Here is an 18,262-nt window from a genome sequence, read left to right as displayed (position 1 = left end):
ATAATCAAATAATAACTATTTTTTGGAAATTTCGAAAACTATAAGAAATCGCTAAAATTATAAGAAAAAATATTTAGAATAATCTTTGATATATGTTAAGATCAAGATCATCGATATGGTGTCATTTTTAAAGTAATTATGCGACAAATAATTTAATATTAATCTAAACAAATGCTAAAAAGTTTAGAATTTAAACATATATCTTGTAAAAAAAAATGAAATTAAAATAACTTTCAAATGTTAAAAATCTAAATTTAAGTTAAATTTAATTATATTGTATTGCTAATTATTGTAAATATTTATTATCACTATTCAAATTTGTCAAAGCTATTTTTCATAATTATAACTATAAGAGCATTATTATTTTGTTTAATTAATAATAATTTATTAGAAGATAATTTTAATATAATAATAATGTTATTTTTTATGATAGTTGAATTAAATAAAAATATGACTATGTTAAAATATACAATAAGAAATATATGTTACAATGCAAATATATGTTTTGCCTATAGTAGTCAGCATATAGTAACTCAAAAATCGATCGTTTTTCATATATATAAAAAGAAATCATTCAAATCGACAAATTAATCTAATTTTTTTTATTAATTTAACTCCTTCGGTGCGATGTCTGACATGACATATTTCGAACAAAATATTTTGTAATGAAATATCTTTTATATATAAAATATTTATATAAAAAAAAAAATTGTTTTGTAAATCTGGAAAGAATTAGAAATGTTTTGCTTCTTTCATTTAATATTCATTATATTATAATATATTCATATTTCATATATTATAATAATTTCATTTAATATAATTGCTTAATTCATTTAATCTTTTCAATAATATGGATATCATTATTAACTAAATCCTATTTTTCTTCATTATTATTACATTATTATTTATTATTATTAATAATTGTGATTTTATTAGATTATTGTAACATAATATCAAAATTTATGGAATTTTTGAATAATGAATTCTTTGGAATTTGAGAAAACTGTCGTAATATGAAATTTGTTGTAAAAAAATCTTAAAGCACAATAAAAAAATCTTAATACACTTTTAGAAAGATAAGATGAAAGTTAGAAAATTAAATTTTGCAATTGAATGTTTCATTATAACATACGCGGCATTCCTTTAAAAATGTTGGCTATTTGATACCACCGCACTTGATCGACAACTGATCAGCTTTGGCATACATATGTATTCATAACTATCGTTCATTTCACAATACAACAGCAGACATAGGTACAACTTTCAGTTGTCTTTATATATGAATAAGACATGATATATTTTATAATAATGTGAAATGAATAAACATTCATTGTCATTATAGGAGCTAATAGACGATTTTAATCAGCAAAACATTCATATTGCCAGTGAAAGATGTAATTCGTATCAATTCTAAATTATTAGCATTAAGTGGATTTCTATTGAAATACATATAATTAATATGAATATATTGATACCAATTAATTTCCGATCATTTATAATATTTATCAAGTAAACAACTATTTTTAAAATGCTCTATATCATTATTTGGTCCATTATATCTTTCGTATTTCTGAAATAAGAATGAAATAATTATATTTTTTGATAAATTAATGTTTTTATAATTTATAAATTCGTCAGAACAGCATTTTCCTTTGTAAAATTTATTATTACATCTTTGTTAAATTATTGAATTCGTTGAGTTATTAAAAAAAAATACTGACTAATCATAGAATGCATAGTCTAATCAAATCATGACAGCAGTGTTGGTTACATGCCACTGAGCACAAACAAATCTAAGCAATATATATCGTAGAAAATATGTTGAATATGAGATATAATTTATATATATTATATTTATATATATATTTATATATATTAAGCAAATAAATACACGGTTTTAAAGAATAGATTTTTCGCGATCTTTGATGTCGCTACGATAACAATATAATGAAAATAAAACTCACTTTCATTTCATGTAAAACAAATTTTAATTTTGTATATACATATTTTTAATTATAATTAATGAATTTTGGAAAAATTTTAAACACGTATTTTTTAAAAATTACGAAAAATAAAAAAATTAGAAATAATTAAAAATTAAAAAATTTAATGTCTTCATTACCGTACCGAATATATCTGAAGAAAAATGTCTTTATATATGAATAATAATAATTCTTTCATTTTTCAAAATTATTTTCTAATTTTAAATTTAATAAATATAATGGAAGTTTATAAAAAAAAAATTATAAATGATATTTAATTCCACAATGAAATAATGAAATAATTGAATTAGTACATACAAAAAAAATTTGTATCCGTTTCTAAAGATAAACAACGAAAGGCATGATTTCAAATTGTTAAAAATGAAATACTAAAAATAATCAAATTTTAAATTTTTTTGTCGTTGTAAAAATAATTTTATTGTAAGTGTGTAAATCATAACTTTATATATGTTAAAATAAGTTAAATAAAGAAATATGTAATCTGAAAATAAATATGATTTTCATGTTATTATAATGATATATATGTATGATATTTCATTTATAATTGAAAAAAGATATAGAGAATTATTACCATAGTTTAAAATTTGATTATTATCTAGTTATTATTCTATAATGGAGATATTATCTTTGATCTTATATCTTTGATTATTAACTAAATTGAAAGCATGTTCGCAAGATCTTATGCACATTGTATATTACATTGATCATCATATATTACAAGATTATATTACATTGTATGTAATATGCATCCCTTAGTCAAATGAATTAAAATTTTGAGAGAAAAGAAAAGAAAGAAAAGAAGATATAAAATTATAAATATAAAATTTTAACTTCAGATTTTTATTAATTTTTAAGTTATTAATAAAAAAGTTTTGGTATAATATATTAATTCGGATATGCCTTAATCCGATACGACTGTATTATTAATAAATTTTAAATGTCTATTTAATCCTCAAAATTTTAACTATTTTTTAATATCTATTTTTTAACTTTCGTTATTAAAAAATATATAATTCTTCTATAATTATTTTGTTGTATATTGTATGGATAGTTCCAGAAACATTGAAGGAAATGTTATTTTTCATTATATTTTTTATTTCTTTGAGAACTATTTTCATTCTCTATATTTATACGAGTGATAAAAAGAATATGAATCAATTTATATTATAATTATTCTTTTTTATATATAAATATTCTTTTTTATTATAATTATTTTGTAATAATTGTAATTTGTTATAATAATTTATAATAATAATATAATAATAATAATTTATAATAATAATTTTTTTTTAAATTTATCTTTTTTAACTTTCATAACCAGTAGGATATAGATATATTCCAAACATCGTATTTTTATTATAATTTCAAAAATAAATTTTTACATAATTTCACTATTTTATTATCTATTACATGTTCATTCTTAATTTAGAATGTAAAAAAATTTAATTATTTTCTTTTTGAATTAAATATCAAAAAAAGAGAATCTCAGAATCAAGTTTAAGCAATATTTTTTCTATATAAGGAATAAAGATAAAAACTCAAGATATGCATATAAAGTAATTAATACATATGCAAAACTTTTAAAAAATATAATTTTTTTAAATATATGGTTGAATAATATATTTATAATATAATATATTTATTCTCTTATCTAATATTATTTTTGACAATTACAATAAAAAAATGTTGAGTTAGAGTAATCGTATTTTACTTTGTATTTAATTATAATTCATATAATTGATATTATAAAGATTTAAATGTTTGATTAAGAGCAAGTACTCTTATTTAATTATAAAATGAGAAAGAATGAAGGAATAAAAGAAGAAAGAAAGGGAAAATTGAATTTTTTGTTATTATTCGAAAAACTTACCCTTCTGCTTCCACTACGAGTTCTTTTTGAGCGTGATTCATCTTTTCTTATAACTTGTATCTTTTGAGAAGAAACATTGTTGCTTGTATGATTTCCATCTTGTTTATTACAAGATTGTTGAGTTTGTTGAGATTGTTGATTCGGAGATTTCGCACGTTTTCCAGTTATTCCAGCAGTAAGTGCTTGTTGTTTCGCTATAATTTTATCATCAGTAGATTCGTTTTGTGATGATATCAAAGAATTTATTTCTTTTTCTGGAGTAGGTGTTGAAGGATTTTGTCGCAATTTTTCAGAATTTTGTTTTTCATCAATATTACGTTCAGAAGAAAAAGGACTCTTACAAGATGGAGGTCCATATCCTTCCATACGATTACCAGTAGTAGTTGTGCTTCGAATTCGAAAACTGCCTCCTCGGCCACGACGAGATGGTTCACCCGAAGGTGCAAAACCTTCACGACTCACTTTATTATCATAAGTTCGTTTTTCATTACGTTGTGATTGACAATAATCGGTTCGTTTTTCATCTCGATTAGATATTATTACTTCACGATTGCGTTCTTCTTTTTCTGTTTTTTGACTAGGCTTTGGTGATCTAACCGATTTCTTTTCTTCTTTACCAGATTCGGTCGAACCAGATATTTCATCGGCACTATTTTCTGAATCTGTATGTCCATAGGAACCACTTCTAGCAGAAGCTGGTCTAGCGGCAGTTCTAGGACCACCCCTTCGTCCTCTTGTTTCTGGACCACGCCAACCTCGAGCATATACACTGTATGTGCTTCCCCATTGACGACCACCTCGAGAATCTCGCACTCTCGAACTTGATCCGCCACTGCTAGTTCTGTTTCGAATATTTTTTTCTCGTTTTTCTTCTTTCACTTGTTGTTCTATTATTACGTCTTCACTCAATGTATCTTCTCTTTTATCTAAATTTAATTTATCAAAGTTTTGCTTTAAATCCTCCGAGTCTTTATCGTTTTTAATAGGTTCCAAAGTTTTTTCTTCTTCTTTTTCAAACGTTGGAGAAATAGCATCCGCCCATGCTTTTGGAGAATTATCACCTCTTTCTATTATTCTATTATTTTCATTAACTCGATCAATTTTTCTATTCCAAACATCTATTTCTTTTTTTATCTCTAAAGAAGGTTCTTTAACTTGATCTTTTTTGTCTTGATCAGAACTTGCTCGTTTTAATTGAGTTAAATTACGTTTCTCATTTTTTAATTCATCCGCCTCAATTCTTTCTTTAGTTACAGGTCCTAGTGGTTGCCTTCTTTCTTTTTCTCGTTCTCTTTCTCGAATATCTTCATGATACGCATCACGTTTATTTTCTTCGTAATCGGCAACTTCATTTACCCACGAAGTACAATCTCGTAATTTATGTGAATCTTCATCTCGTAAAGATGTTTTCGATTCTCGAGAAGCACGACTATCGCGAGAATCTGGTCTCTGTGGACGTTCATTGCGTTCTATTCGTTCTTCTCTCTGGGTATCGCGACGATTATCGATTATTCTGTCTTGAATGATACGTTCTTCGCGCCATTCTGAACTCTCCGATCTTTCTCTTTGATCACAATCTCGATCTCGATCTCGATCTCGATCTCGATCTCGATCTCGTTCTCGTTCACGTTCTCGTTCTCGTTCTCGTTCTCGTTCTCGTTCACGTTCACGTTCACGTTCACGATCACGATCACGATCACGATCACGATCACGATCACGATTACGATCATCAAAGGGATCCTATAAATAAATATAAAATATATTTAAAAAAATATAACATATAGACATTCATTATATTATTAATACATTGTCAAATAAACAAATGTTACAAATAATCATAAATTTCGAAAATTTAATTAAATATCATTATATTTATTATATCATAATAAATATCATAATAATAAATTAACAAAATGATATAGAAAATAATAAAAAATATATACCTTTAAATAATTATCGTAATCCTTTTTATCCTTATTATCTCTTTCTCTCACATCTCTAGCATTACGATTATCACGAATATCTCGAGTCTCCCTGATATCTCTAGATTCTGTGTTATCCTTTAACTCTCGATCCTTATTATCATCAAAATATCTTTCGCGTTCCCAAGAATCACGAGAATGTCTATCATCATAATCGTGATCTCTACAATTGCGAGTATATTCATCATAATATCCGCCTGTTTTGCGTATGTCATAAGATCGATGTGTAGAATGACGATATCGATCATCTCGAAGTAGAGAGCCACGATAATCTCGAGATGGAGTTCGATCATCATCTATTGAAATGAAAATATTTGAATCTGTTCTATTTCAATATTGTGATGCAGCATGTGATGTTTCCATTGTTGTCTACAAGTTACATTGAATATAATAAAAGGAATTTTTTTATATATAAATGGAAACAATAAAAAATATTATTTCAAACTGAAAAATATTATTCAAAATGAAAATATTAATTATAAATTCTTTAATCACTTTAATTTTATGAAGAAAAAAAACTAATTTGTAAGCTTAAATTTGTAAGCTTTTTTATATTTTCATAAATTTCAGTATTTAGAATCTGAAAATGATAAGTCTTTATCATTTAATTATCAATGATTCAAAACATATTTTCATGCAAATTTTTTAAAATTTTTCTAATTATATAGAATTGTATTATATAGAATTATATAGAAATGTATTATATTTTCATCAAATTTTTTTTAAAATAAAAACAACAATATGCACTAAATTCAAATTGATTTCCGAAAAAATTCAAATTGTACGATAATGTAGGCAAATTGAATTATATTATATGGTATAGCTTATAACCATCTTATAATGATAGAAATTAAAATCTAACGTAATTTAAATTTTATTATGATTGAATTCGAGAATAATATCATGATGATAATTTTGTATATTTTTTATAAAATATAAATTTATAATAATGTATCTCTATTGAATAAATATTTATATAGTTTATATATGTATTGTTCTGTTATATTAATAATAGTTAGATAGATTCATAAAAGTAAATCGAAAAGAAAAAAAAAAATTTGATTACTTAAGTTCTTGAGAAAATAAAAATTGAAGATAATACATAATCAAGGAATCAATTATATATTTTAAAATTTTTCAAAATTTTTTAAAAAATTAATTTTTAAATGAAAAAAATTTATTCTATATTTTTCTATATTATTATATATTTTCTATATTTTTGTATATTTTGTAATTATTTTCACATATAAAATAAAATTTTATTGATAGTTAATTTATATCCAATCGCAAATTAGTAAATTTTTATACTCAAAAAATATTCAAACATGAAAACAAAATCTTAAATGAAAAAAAATTTTTTTTTAAATTTATTTTTTCATGAAAAATCTATCTTTTACATTGTGAATAATAGAATATCTTGTATATTATAATATTAATTTTATCATATAAATTTTTAATCAGGAATTTTTTATCTAAAGTTAATTTGAATGATATTTTAATCCTTTAAATGTTTTAAGAATTCAAGAGTTAAATCAGTTAAGAGTTCAATCAGTCATTAAAAAATTTTTAAAAATGGGAAATTACATATAGATCAATTTTGAATCATTGAATTCTATTAAGAGCTATTTTTGGATTGTATATGCTAAAATAAAAATATATTAAAGATTTTAAAAATTTAAATCCCTCAAATTACAATTCAATCTCTTGTAGTACAACAAATATTTGTAAATAATCCATATATTTTTCCAATATAAGAATGTATATACATGTATAAGTATATATAATATACTTATATTGAAAATACATATATAGAATGTAAGATTTAAATATTTTGAAAATTGTTGTTAATACTAAAAGATATAATAATTATTAAAAATAAGATACACCTCACTGATTTCAATGACATATGTTGTTAAGGTCATTTTAAACATCTTTTCATAACATTTTAAACATCTTTTCCTTATATATAACTGCTGCTTGGTTTGAAGAACTTTTTTGAAATAATAGCAAGAATATTTTTAATATCATTTATAAGTAATTATATAGTTCAAGGGATCAATTCCAATGACTTTAATATATGTAGAGGCCATTCTCTCAATTAGGTTTTAGTCATCGTTCATTGTTTATTACTAAAAGATAATATTATATTTCATTAATATTATATATTTTTCTGACACTTTATAAATTAAAATATTAAATTTAAGTTAAATTATATTATAGTTTAGTTCTATAACGAAGACAATCTCATAGCGATCACGATTTTTATCTAATTATTTTTATCTAAATACTATTTCATGGAAGATGAATCAGGACTTTCAAGACAAATTATAAGATTATCTTTTATTAAATTTTATTAAATTAAGTTTTGATTGGATTAAAATATGATTATACAAATGTTAAAAATTTAATGTATCTTAAGATTATTATAGTTAAAATATTTATATTTTTCATATATATAACAATAAATATAATCAATTTGTTGAAAAGTTCTGCTTCTCTCATTAATTGTAATCAAAACTTAAGCTAAATGTATCGATGTAATGTAGGCCTTACTTCGCTAAATCATAAATTGAATATTTCTCAGATTTTATAAATTCAAATTAATTTAAATTAATCCAAATCTAATTCAAATCCGAACATAAGCCCTAAAAAATATGTAATATTAAATATATAGTGTCAAGAATATTTTTTTTCTGAAGATTGATAGGAGATTAACAGAGAAAAACTTCGGAATATTTTGCCAGATTTTGCCAACATATTTCAAGGTCACTGAAATCGATCAAATTCTATTTCGATAATTAATAATATTTCAAATAAAAATTTAATAATTTCAAAGAATAATAATATAAAATATTTGTCATTATTATTAAAAATATTTAAATAAATTGATTTTAATTCACATCTTAATATACATCTTTTAATATACATACATCATATACACAAGATATATCTTTAGAGGATCGATTCTAAACAATAAATTGATATATAAAAATGATAAATGTTCATTTTTAAAATTATAAACAATTTTATTTTACATATCTGTATGCAGACAGTATAACATAAGTAAATCTTCAAATATAGTAGTAAAATTTTGTTTTTTTTTAGATTATAATATTAGATAAATATACAAATAAAACTGCATTTTAATGGTACAATAATATCGTAATAATATAATAGTAAACCATTAAATTTTCAATTAAAAAATTAATAAAATTAAAATTAATAGAATAAGAAAATTTTATTTTCGACTATTGATTCGAAAAATTCTATTTTTATCTCAACGAAATGAAAAAAAATATAATTAAAAAAGATAAACATCAAGTACTGATATTTAAAAAATGACATTTCAAAAGAACGAAAGAAAATTACTTATTAATAAAATTATTTTAACGTTGTATTTGAATTTATTTTAATCGAAAGAATTAAAAGAATGAAAATTATAAAAATATTTTTTTTATTGCATGATTATCTTTTTTTAAAATCTTGACTGTTACTGTTATATTCTCGCTTCTTCATTATACGTATACAATTTATCTCATTCTATTCAATAAATGAAATTATCTTTAAAATTATTCGTTATTAAAAAAAAATGTTTCAAATAGAAACATATCCGGAAGAGAAATAATTTAGTATAGTTTGTTTATATACAGATGCATGAAAGATATATAAAGATTATTATTATAATTTAAGAATTATAATTTTTGATGCATTAATCGATGCATTTTATTTTTTACAAAAAAGTATTAACTTATTTATATTGAAAAAATATTAATTAAAAAATGTTAATTTGATATATAATTTGAAATTTGTAAAATTTATTATATAAAAAACAAACTCTATTTATCAAATAATACTCTATTGAATTTTTCCTTGTTAAGAAAATAATATTGATCTATATATATTTTACACATATCCATGTATAGACAAATTTATTAAATTACTTCCCTTTTGAAAACAAATAAGTTCTATTTAAAATATTTTTTTGAAGGAATAGTTTTGAAGTAAATAAATAAAATGGAATATTTATTATTTTACTTACAAAATCAAATCAGATATAGAAAAGAACAATAAGTAAAAAAAAAAAAAGATTTTTATTAAAGTAATAAAAATATTATATCAATAATATAGATTGATATAATATATGCATATTTATTTTTTTATTCTCCAATTTTTAATTTTCAAACTTTCTTATTTATTTTTTATATGTTCGATTTGATTCTATTATAGAAGAAATATAGAAACTGTCAAGATTTCTAAATCTTAGAAAGATTTAGAAGAACTCTCAAGATTTATAAGTAATTAATAAATAATTTCGAATTTTTTTTATTCAATATTTATATTAATCTATATTATCTTATTTTTTTTTTCTGATTGTACTGAAACTAGAAATGTACTGAAAATAGAAATTGTACTGAAAATAGAAATTTAAATTCGCATTTCTTTCAGATTTCTTTTTAAAAATACGCAATTGAAATTTCTATAAATCAGATATAAATTGATAAAAATCCAGGAAATTACTTCGATATTTAATTTTTACTGCAGTTAATAACTTTTCTTAAAAAATTAAATGATATGATAGAACATAGTCATATTTTAGATAATATATGTATTAATATATTTTCGTAATTAGTGATCATTTTTAATTATTATTTTTAATTAATTATAACTAAAAATTGAAAATAAAATTTTTTGGGTATGAAAATGCATACGATAGCTTGATCGAACTTATGCTTTAAGAATGATATTTATAATTTGATATCTACCACAAATTCATAGTTTTCGAAATAAAATTCTTGCTACTATTATATTAAATTTTATCTTTTTATATAAATCTATAATAAATCATGTGCATTAATATGCAATCGCATTTCTATTATTTATATCAGTTACATCATGACAAATATATACAGCATTCAAAATATACTAATATCACTAATATCACTATTTAGTTCTATTCATATTTATAGCAAATTTGAGTATTCCAGAATTTTCAGAGTCTTCAGAATCGAAATTATTATGAATGAAGTTATAATAATAGAGATATTAATCTTGTACTTAATATTTATTATTGTAATTTTGATTATAATTTCGGTCTTTTAAGCCTCATTATATTGGATCGTTATATTTTTATTTTATTATTGCATTTTGCGAATCTGTGCTCAAACTTGTTATAAATGGAAAATTTTATATGGTAACATAATTTGACAACATGATTTGCTTCATTAAACTTGTATAATGGATATATAAGTTGAAATATATAAACTTAATAGGATCTTTTAGATAATCACAATATTGATATTTGGTATTTTTAATCGATCAGTCATTTTATATTTTATATACATTCAAATAATCAATATACAATCTGTTTCTTTTTATTTTCTATTAAATATTAGTTTTTTTTTTAAATTTTAATATTTTAAAATAATATGGCTTTTTAAGAATATATTATATCGTTTATTGAAAATTCATTAAAATGATATAAAATACAAAATATATGATTTAAAAATTAGTTCTAGAAATAATAATAAAATATGATTAAAAATATTTGTCAATTTACTTTCTACATATATAAAATAAGTTTTTATCGATATATATTTTAATTTTGCATGAATAACTTTTTTTTAATATGTATATCATTTCAACAAAATAATAAAAAAATATCATTTATTTTATTCAAATTATTGCTAATTCTAGCTAATTAACTCTGGATAAGTATATTTTTTGTATTTTTCATAGGCAATCTAAATCGTTTACGAAACAACTATTATTTTTATTTTAAATTAAATTTTCAAAAAATTTGAAATAAATATTGAAGATTATAAGATTATAAGTATAATATCGTTTATCTTATCAAATTAAAAAATTCTATTTCATCCATCTTTGAAAGCAAGATCTAATTTTTATTTATCAGAAATAATTTTCACGCAGAAAAATATTTCACGATTGACAATCTGTTGTTCCAATAATTAAATCATGTCAAAGATTTTGACTCATGGATTTTTATGAATAAATAGACTAAATATAATATAAAAAATTTATCTATAATTTTTTATGAAGTATGGCACATTGAAATAATTCAGTATAAAAGTATGATATTGAATAAAAGTTAATTGAATTAAAAATTTTATAACTATATCAAAAAATACCGTAAATTTTTTTTATAATAATATATATATTATGCCTAATTTAAAAAAAATCCTTTGAAAGAAATGCATTCGATTATTCTAAAATTATTCTAAAATATTTTATAAAAATAATTATATATATTATTTGAGCGTCTAATATCAATAAATAAGATAATATAATGTAATGTAATTGAAGAAATAGATTATTTCTCTACGATGTTATCTCAGAATGCTTATGTTTAAAGAATTTCTCAACAACATATAATTTTTTTGTTTAATTGTAATTTTTTGGTTTTTATTAAAATATAGTTAATTGTATATTTGAATTAATATATATAAGTCATTTCAAAAATGTTTAATTCAGAAATCTTACATAATTCTAGAATATATTATTAAAATATATTATTTTTATATTCTATTATTAAATATTTTCTATCGTTCGAATAGCCGAATCAGACATATATCTAAAAAGTGTATTTAATGCAAAATTAAATTGCTTATTAAAAAATAAGTTTATATAAAATGTTCAGTTATTAATATTTTTTTTGCAAGCACTAAATTTAAAAAAAAAATAGTAATGAGAAGTTAAAAGTTTCATCATTATTTTTTATATGCAACATGATGAGCAGAATATATTTTTTAAATTTACAATAAAATTTAATAAAATAATAATGTTATGACTTTTTTTAAATTAATACTAATATTTCTTTTATATTTCATGATAACGGCTACGAATTCAGTGAACGATCATGACTCGTTATATCAATTTCATGAAAATTAATGTGCCTTCAATGGATGAAAATCAGTTTTCAAATATCAAAAATTCTTATAATTTATTCGTTATTGAAAATTTGTTAACGAATAAACTGCAAAAAATCCAATATTTTTATTTTTTTCCCATTATTATATATTAAAATATATTAATCATGATAGATTATTGAATTTAATTCGACGCTATATAATCGAATAAAAAGAAATGTATCAATCTAAAAAAATTATGAAATTGTCATTTCACAACTATTATAAATTTAAAATATTTAATCTGATTATCATAAAAAATGTTATATATAAAAAATGATAAAACTTTTGCTTTTTTTTTATCTAAAATCTACTGCTTACACAAAAAAAAAAAAAACGCTGAAAACATGAATACATTGTATATCAACATTTTTATTATTTTAATGTCTAGAATTGATCCTTCAAATATATCCTGCATATCTTTTAACATCATATAGATATGGTGGTGTTCAGATGAAATAGGTAAAAAATTTAAAGAATGATTCTAAATGACGTGAAAAATCAAAATGAGAAAAAAATAAAAAATACAAAAATTTCATTTGATTTTAATTCTCATAGATTTCGGCAAAATAGATAAGTCGAATGAATTTTAAATAAATTCTATGATTTTAAATAAATAAATATTTAAGTTTTTTTTATAAATGATCGCACTATATGTATTTATTTTTTTTTTTCTAAGATAAACTATCGATAATCTGTTATTGAATTTGAAAATTACTATAATTCCACTATTTTTTATTTGTGTTAAAGAAATACCTAAAAAAATTATTTGTGTTAAAGAAATGCCTAAAAAATTTTTCACATTTAATTTTCAATAATTAAAAAATAAAATATTAAATAAAATTCTTCATTTTTGTCTCATTTTGGTTTTTAAAATCATTTCTTAAATTTTCTACTCATTATTTCTACTAATTTTCTTCTCTCTTCATCTAAACACACTTGTATACTGAATATTAATATGTTCGGATATCTTAAAAAACTCTATTTTAGAAATTAAAACAAATATAAAAATTAAAACAAATACATTTGATATATAATATAAAAATATCAATTAAGGCTTATTTATTAGGTTATAAGCAATTTAATTTCATAGATAAAGAACAAAATATGATGGCGATATAAAGATATTTAGTCTCATTCTACTTTTATTTTGCTTCATCTAATGTTTTACTTCAAATGCTTATAACTTAATAAATAAAGACTAACAAATCTTAATTATATATCAATTTTTGTTTGTTTTGGTTTTTAGAATTGATTCTGCAAAAAAATTTCACAAATATATTAACACTTTATATATTCATATGTAAAATTTTCGCCGAAAAATGATTAATATTTAAACTTTTATAATTCTGTGAAAAAAAATTGTATAACAATTTACTTGGATTGATTTTAAAATTCTATTTTTACTTCTTGATTTTTTCAATTCTTTTTTATTGCAAAACAAAATGCGAAACTGAAATTATTTTTTTAAAAATTCAAATGACTCTAGACTCTAATGAAATTTAAAATACAATATAAAATACAATAATTAAAAATACAATATATTAAACACGTATATATGCACATTAAACAAATATACTATACTATACGAGATATAAGTTTTACCGCAATCTGATAATAAAATTCAATGCCAATCTTAATTTATATATTATTATTATTATTATATATTATATATTATTATATAATAAATTTCAATGCCAACAATCAACTTTTCATTTAAATTATAATAAGAACATATAAAAAAAAAATCATAGAAAAAAGTTAACTTCAGCTTCATTTTTCAGTTTTGCAATAAAAAAGAATTTTTAGAAAGATTACATTTAGGAATGTAAAAGTAAAGATTTCATCTTTTAAAATAAACAAAAATTATTTTACATTTTTTTTTTCATAAAATATAATAGTTTAAATTAATCATATTTTAATAAAAATTTAATATTTCTTTAATTTTGTATGCGAGTATATTTGTAACGAAATATATTTGTAAATATATGTAAAAGTAAGTACTATATAATAAAAATATATAGTAATGCCTTGTTAATTGTCAAATATTTCAATTTCAAAAATTTTTGAAACTGCTTAAATGAAGCAGTATTATCTTTAATGCACAATCGTAATTTACCTTAACTTATCTTAATAATAAATCAAAACAAAACAAAAATAAAATTTCTATACTTTAATAAAAGTGTTTAATATGTTTTAATATGTTTAAGATTTGTTCAATGAAAATAATATTAAATTGAATAATTTGAATAAAATTGAATTATTATATTTAATAATAATTCAATAATTAATAATAATAAAGTAATAATTAAAAAAAACAAATATTATAAGAATAACTTTTCTATTACATTTCATGTTTCTTAATTCAAGAGATGAATGAATTCAGAAATCAAGAATTAACATTCATAATTCTCGAAATATTTATCTAGCATGATAATTGTTACATTTCTCTGCGATAGTTAATGAGGCAGTACTAAATATGATTATGCATGCATAATTTGTATATAGTTAGTAGAAGTGATATAGTGGAATCTATAGGATGTTAATATATTTGTGGAATATTTGAAAAGTCTAGAAGTCAAAACAAATAAATGTTGATATATAAAAATATCGGTTAAATCTCATTTATTAAATTATAAACAATATAAGCTAAGTAAATTAAATAAAGCGAGACATAAAGCAAGATAACAGTATAATATTCTTCTTTTATTTATCTCGTTTCATCTAATGCAAACTTCAATTACTTATGACTTAATTTTAACCAATATTTTTATATATAAATTTTTGTTTGTTTTGATTTTAAAATCAATCTTTCAAAGATGTTCCACGAATATATTAATATTTTGTATAAATTAAAAAACAATACTACATATTAAAAGAATTGTACATCATATAAAAAACAAATTGACATCTAATTTTAAACGAAGTTACCAAATATGCTTTAATACCTGATTAAATATGATTATATATATATGACTTCACTATATTCCTTTCATTGATTATAGCTATTTAAGTTAGCACCAAATAACTATTAAAAAAAGAAGAAACGAATATCACTAAAATTGCACTTACTTAAAGAACTGTGATTATGAACCCATCTACCAGGATCATACTGCTGAGAGAATGGAACGGATTGGCTAGTTGATCTTTCAGTATTAGGAGAAACTCGATTAAGACCAGCATTAATTTTTTCTGCCTGTTGTTTTTGAAATCGAGGTGGTAAATTGGTTTTATAATATCGAGAAAATGAAGCATGTAGCTCACGATCTCTGATATCCCTTTGATCGCGATCTCGCTCTCTTTCACGTTCATTACGATTACTATCTTGTCTTGTAAAATTTTGTCGATCTGTTTGTCGAAAATCAGATAATAATTGATCACGCGAATCTCTGTTGTCTTTTGGACCATCTCTACTTTCACGCAATTCACGTATATTTATAGATTTTTCATCTTTTCCTTCAGATCGTTCTCGTTCTCTATTTTCTTTTTCTCGTTCCCATTCAGGAACTGGAATCGGTACTGGTGGAACACTTATTAAACCTTTTGATTCATTAGCTTGTTTCTCTTTTAACTTTTGTTCTAAATCTTGCAATTTTTTAGCTGCCGCTTGTCTAGTCGATTCCTGATATCGTTTTTCTTCTTCTTCTTTCCGTTGTCGAGCGCGTTCAACAGCAGATGCTACTTCAACAACTTTTAGTCTGCGTCTCTCGTTCCACGCTTCATCATCTTCTACACCTGTTTTCAAAGTGAAGACGAATGTCATGAACAAACTTATGAGATATAACACAATACATAACTGGTATGAATGAAAATGAATTCAACTCTATAGATTTGCACCTAAGTCACGTAAATGTTCTGACCTCTCAAAGAATGCACCGAATGCAGTTGTGACTGACCGCTATAACTACCAGACCCGTTGGAACCACGATAATCACGGGATAAAGAACTCTGAGTCCATGAACGATGAGTAGCTTGATCTCGGGATTCCTTCAAATCTCGATTATCGTGATTATCACGATTATCACGGTTATCTCTTGTTTTTTCTTTGTCATCTGTTGAATTTTCCTCTATTTTTTCTTCCTTATTGTCCTTTTTTTCATCTTTCTTCGAAGGTTCAGGATCAGGTTCATCGTCACTAAAGGTAAGTTTTTGATTATAATCAATATCATCATGTGCTGCCCAGCCAGCATCACGAGAAATATCGTCCATTCGAGTAAGATCTTCTTCTTTAATAATTGGTCGTGTAATAATTTCTTCTTCGGGAACGCGCTCGCGTTCTTGTTGACGAACAGATGGAGGAGGAAATCGTTCTGAGGGATAATTGAACCGAGGTCTAGGCCCACTAGAACTTGTGTTTGTCGGAAATTGAGAAGGAAATCCACCAGAAAAGTTCCCTCTGTACATCTGTATGTGTATTTAATACATTTATAGTTAATTATCTAAAATATAGATAATATAGATAAAATGTATAAGCAAAACTTACAAATGGAGGAATAAGTCCTCTGTAATGATGTAGATTTGGACCAACTTGGTGAGAATTAGAACTTAAAGCATTTTGACTGTTTGAAGAATTATGAGGAGGGCCTGCCTGGGCCATACCCATATTGGGAGACTGGACCAAGTTCTGTCGACTGCCTCCAGATAAATCGGTATGTCCTCCTACCGGTCCAGTGATATTTAAAGGGGGGGCCTGGACCCCTGAATTCCCACTTCCAGAACCAGTAGTTCCTATTCCTGCACCACTGGTTGTACGACTTCCACCTTGTATCCAACTTCCTTCCGCTAATATAATATTTATTTTATATAATATATATATATAATATATATTTAATCTTTTCACTATATAATATAAAAATCTTTTCATTGTATATTATAAATTGTATAATAATACAATTTTTAATATAATTTATATATAATCGTACTTTGGGGTCGTAAACTTGGACCAGGTCCATATTGTGCACTTAATTCCCGATTTGTTGTTTGTTGTTGCTGCTGTTGATGTGATTGTTGTTGGACTCCTGCTGCAGTTCCTGAATATCAACACATCAAACTTCATTATGATCACGTGATTGTTAATTCAATATTTTATCATTTTTTAATTTAAGATTTATAACTAATAAAATTAGGAATAATACATTATAAATTTTATCTATTAAAAAAAACTATAAGTTAGTAATTCTCATTGATAATATTTAAAAAAAAATAATTTTTTTTATAAATCAAATATACAATTTTCTAATATATTATATATTTTCATATTTTATGCTCATAATTATCACATTATATAAATAATATTCCGTTTGCAGAATATATTTTATAATATTGGAATCTTGAAATATTTATTAATTTTAAATATAATATTTAAGTTTTTTTTAAAAATTTAGTTTTATATATGTTATTTTTAATTATATATTTTATATATTTTATTTTATATATTTTGTTTTTAAATTTTTAATAATGAAATAATAAATTTAATTTTTATTT

The 18,262-nt window shown here is 22.1% G+C and overlaps 1 protein-coding gene across 1 annotated transcript in view; it reads right to left on the bottom strand.

Moving 5' to 3' along the window:
- Positions 1-18,262, bottom strand: part of LOC102678240 (protein PRRC2C) — a 32,220-nt gene that overhangs the window by 9,756 nt on the left and 4,202 nt on the right. Inside the window, exons 5-10 of the mRNA XM_006611935.2 lie at positions 17,701-17,812; positions 17,262-17,560; positions 16,639-17,182; positions 15,851-16,513; positions 5,817-6,151; positions 3,874-5,613 (exon numbers count right to left, since the gene is read on the bottom strand). Of these exons, the coding sequence (XP_006611998.2) occupies positions 3,874-5,613; positions 5,817-6,151; positions 15,851-16,513; positions 16,639-17,182; positions 17,262-17,560; positions 17,701-17,812 (3,693 nt within the window). The remainder of the gene's footprint in view (positions 1-3,873; positions 5,614-5,816; positions 6,152-15,850; positions 16,514-16,638; positions 17,183-17,261; positions 17,561-17,700; positions 17,813-18,262) is intronic.

Source organism: Apis dorsata, unplaced genomic scaffold (assembly GCF_000469605.1).
Source record: "Apis dorsata unplaced genomic scaffold, Apis dorsata 1.3 scaffold_94, whole genome shotgun sequence".
In the NCBI taxonomy this organism is placed as follows: Eukaryota; Metazoa; Arthropoda; class Insecta; order Hymenoptera; family Apidae; genus Apis; species Apis dorsata.
The sequence above is the reverse complement of the archived record's forward strand: the minus strand, read 5'-3'. Positions and strand labels throughout refer to the sequence as shown.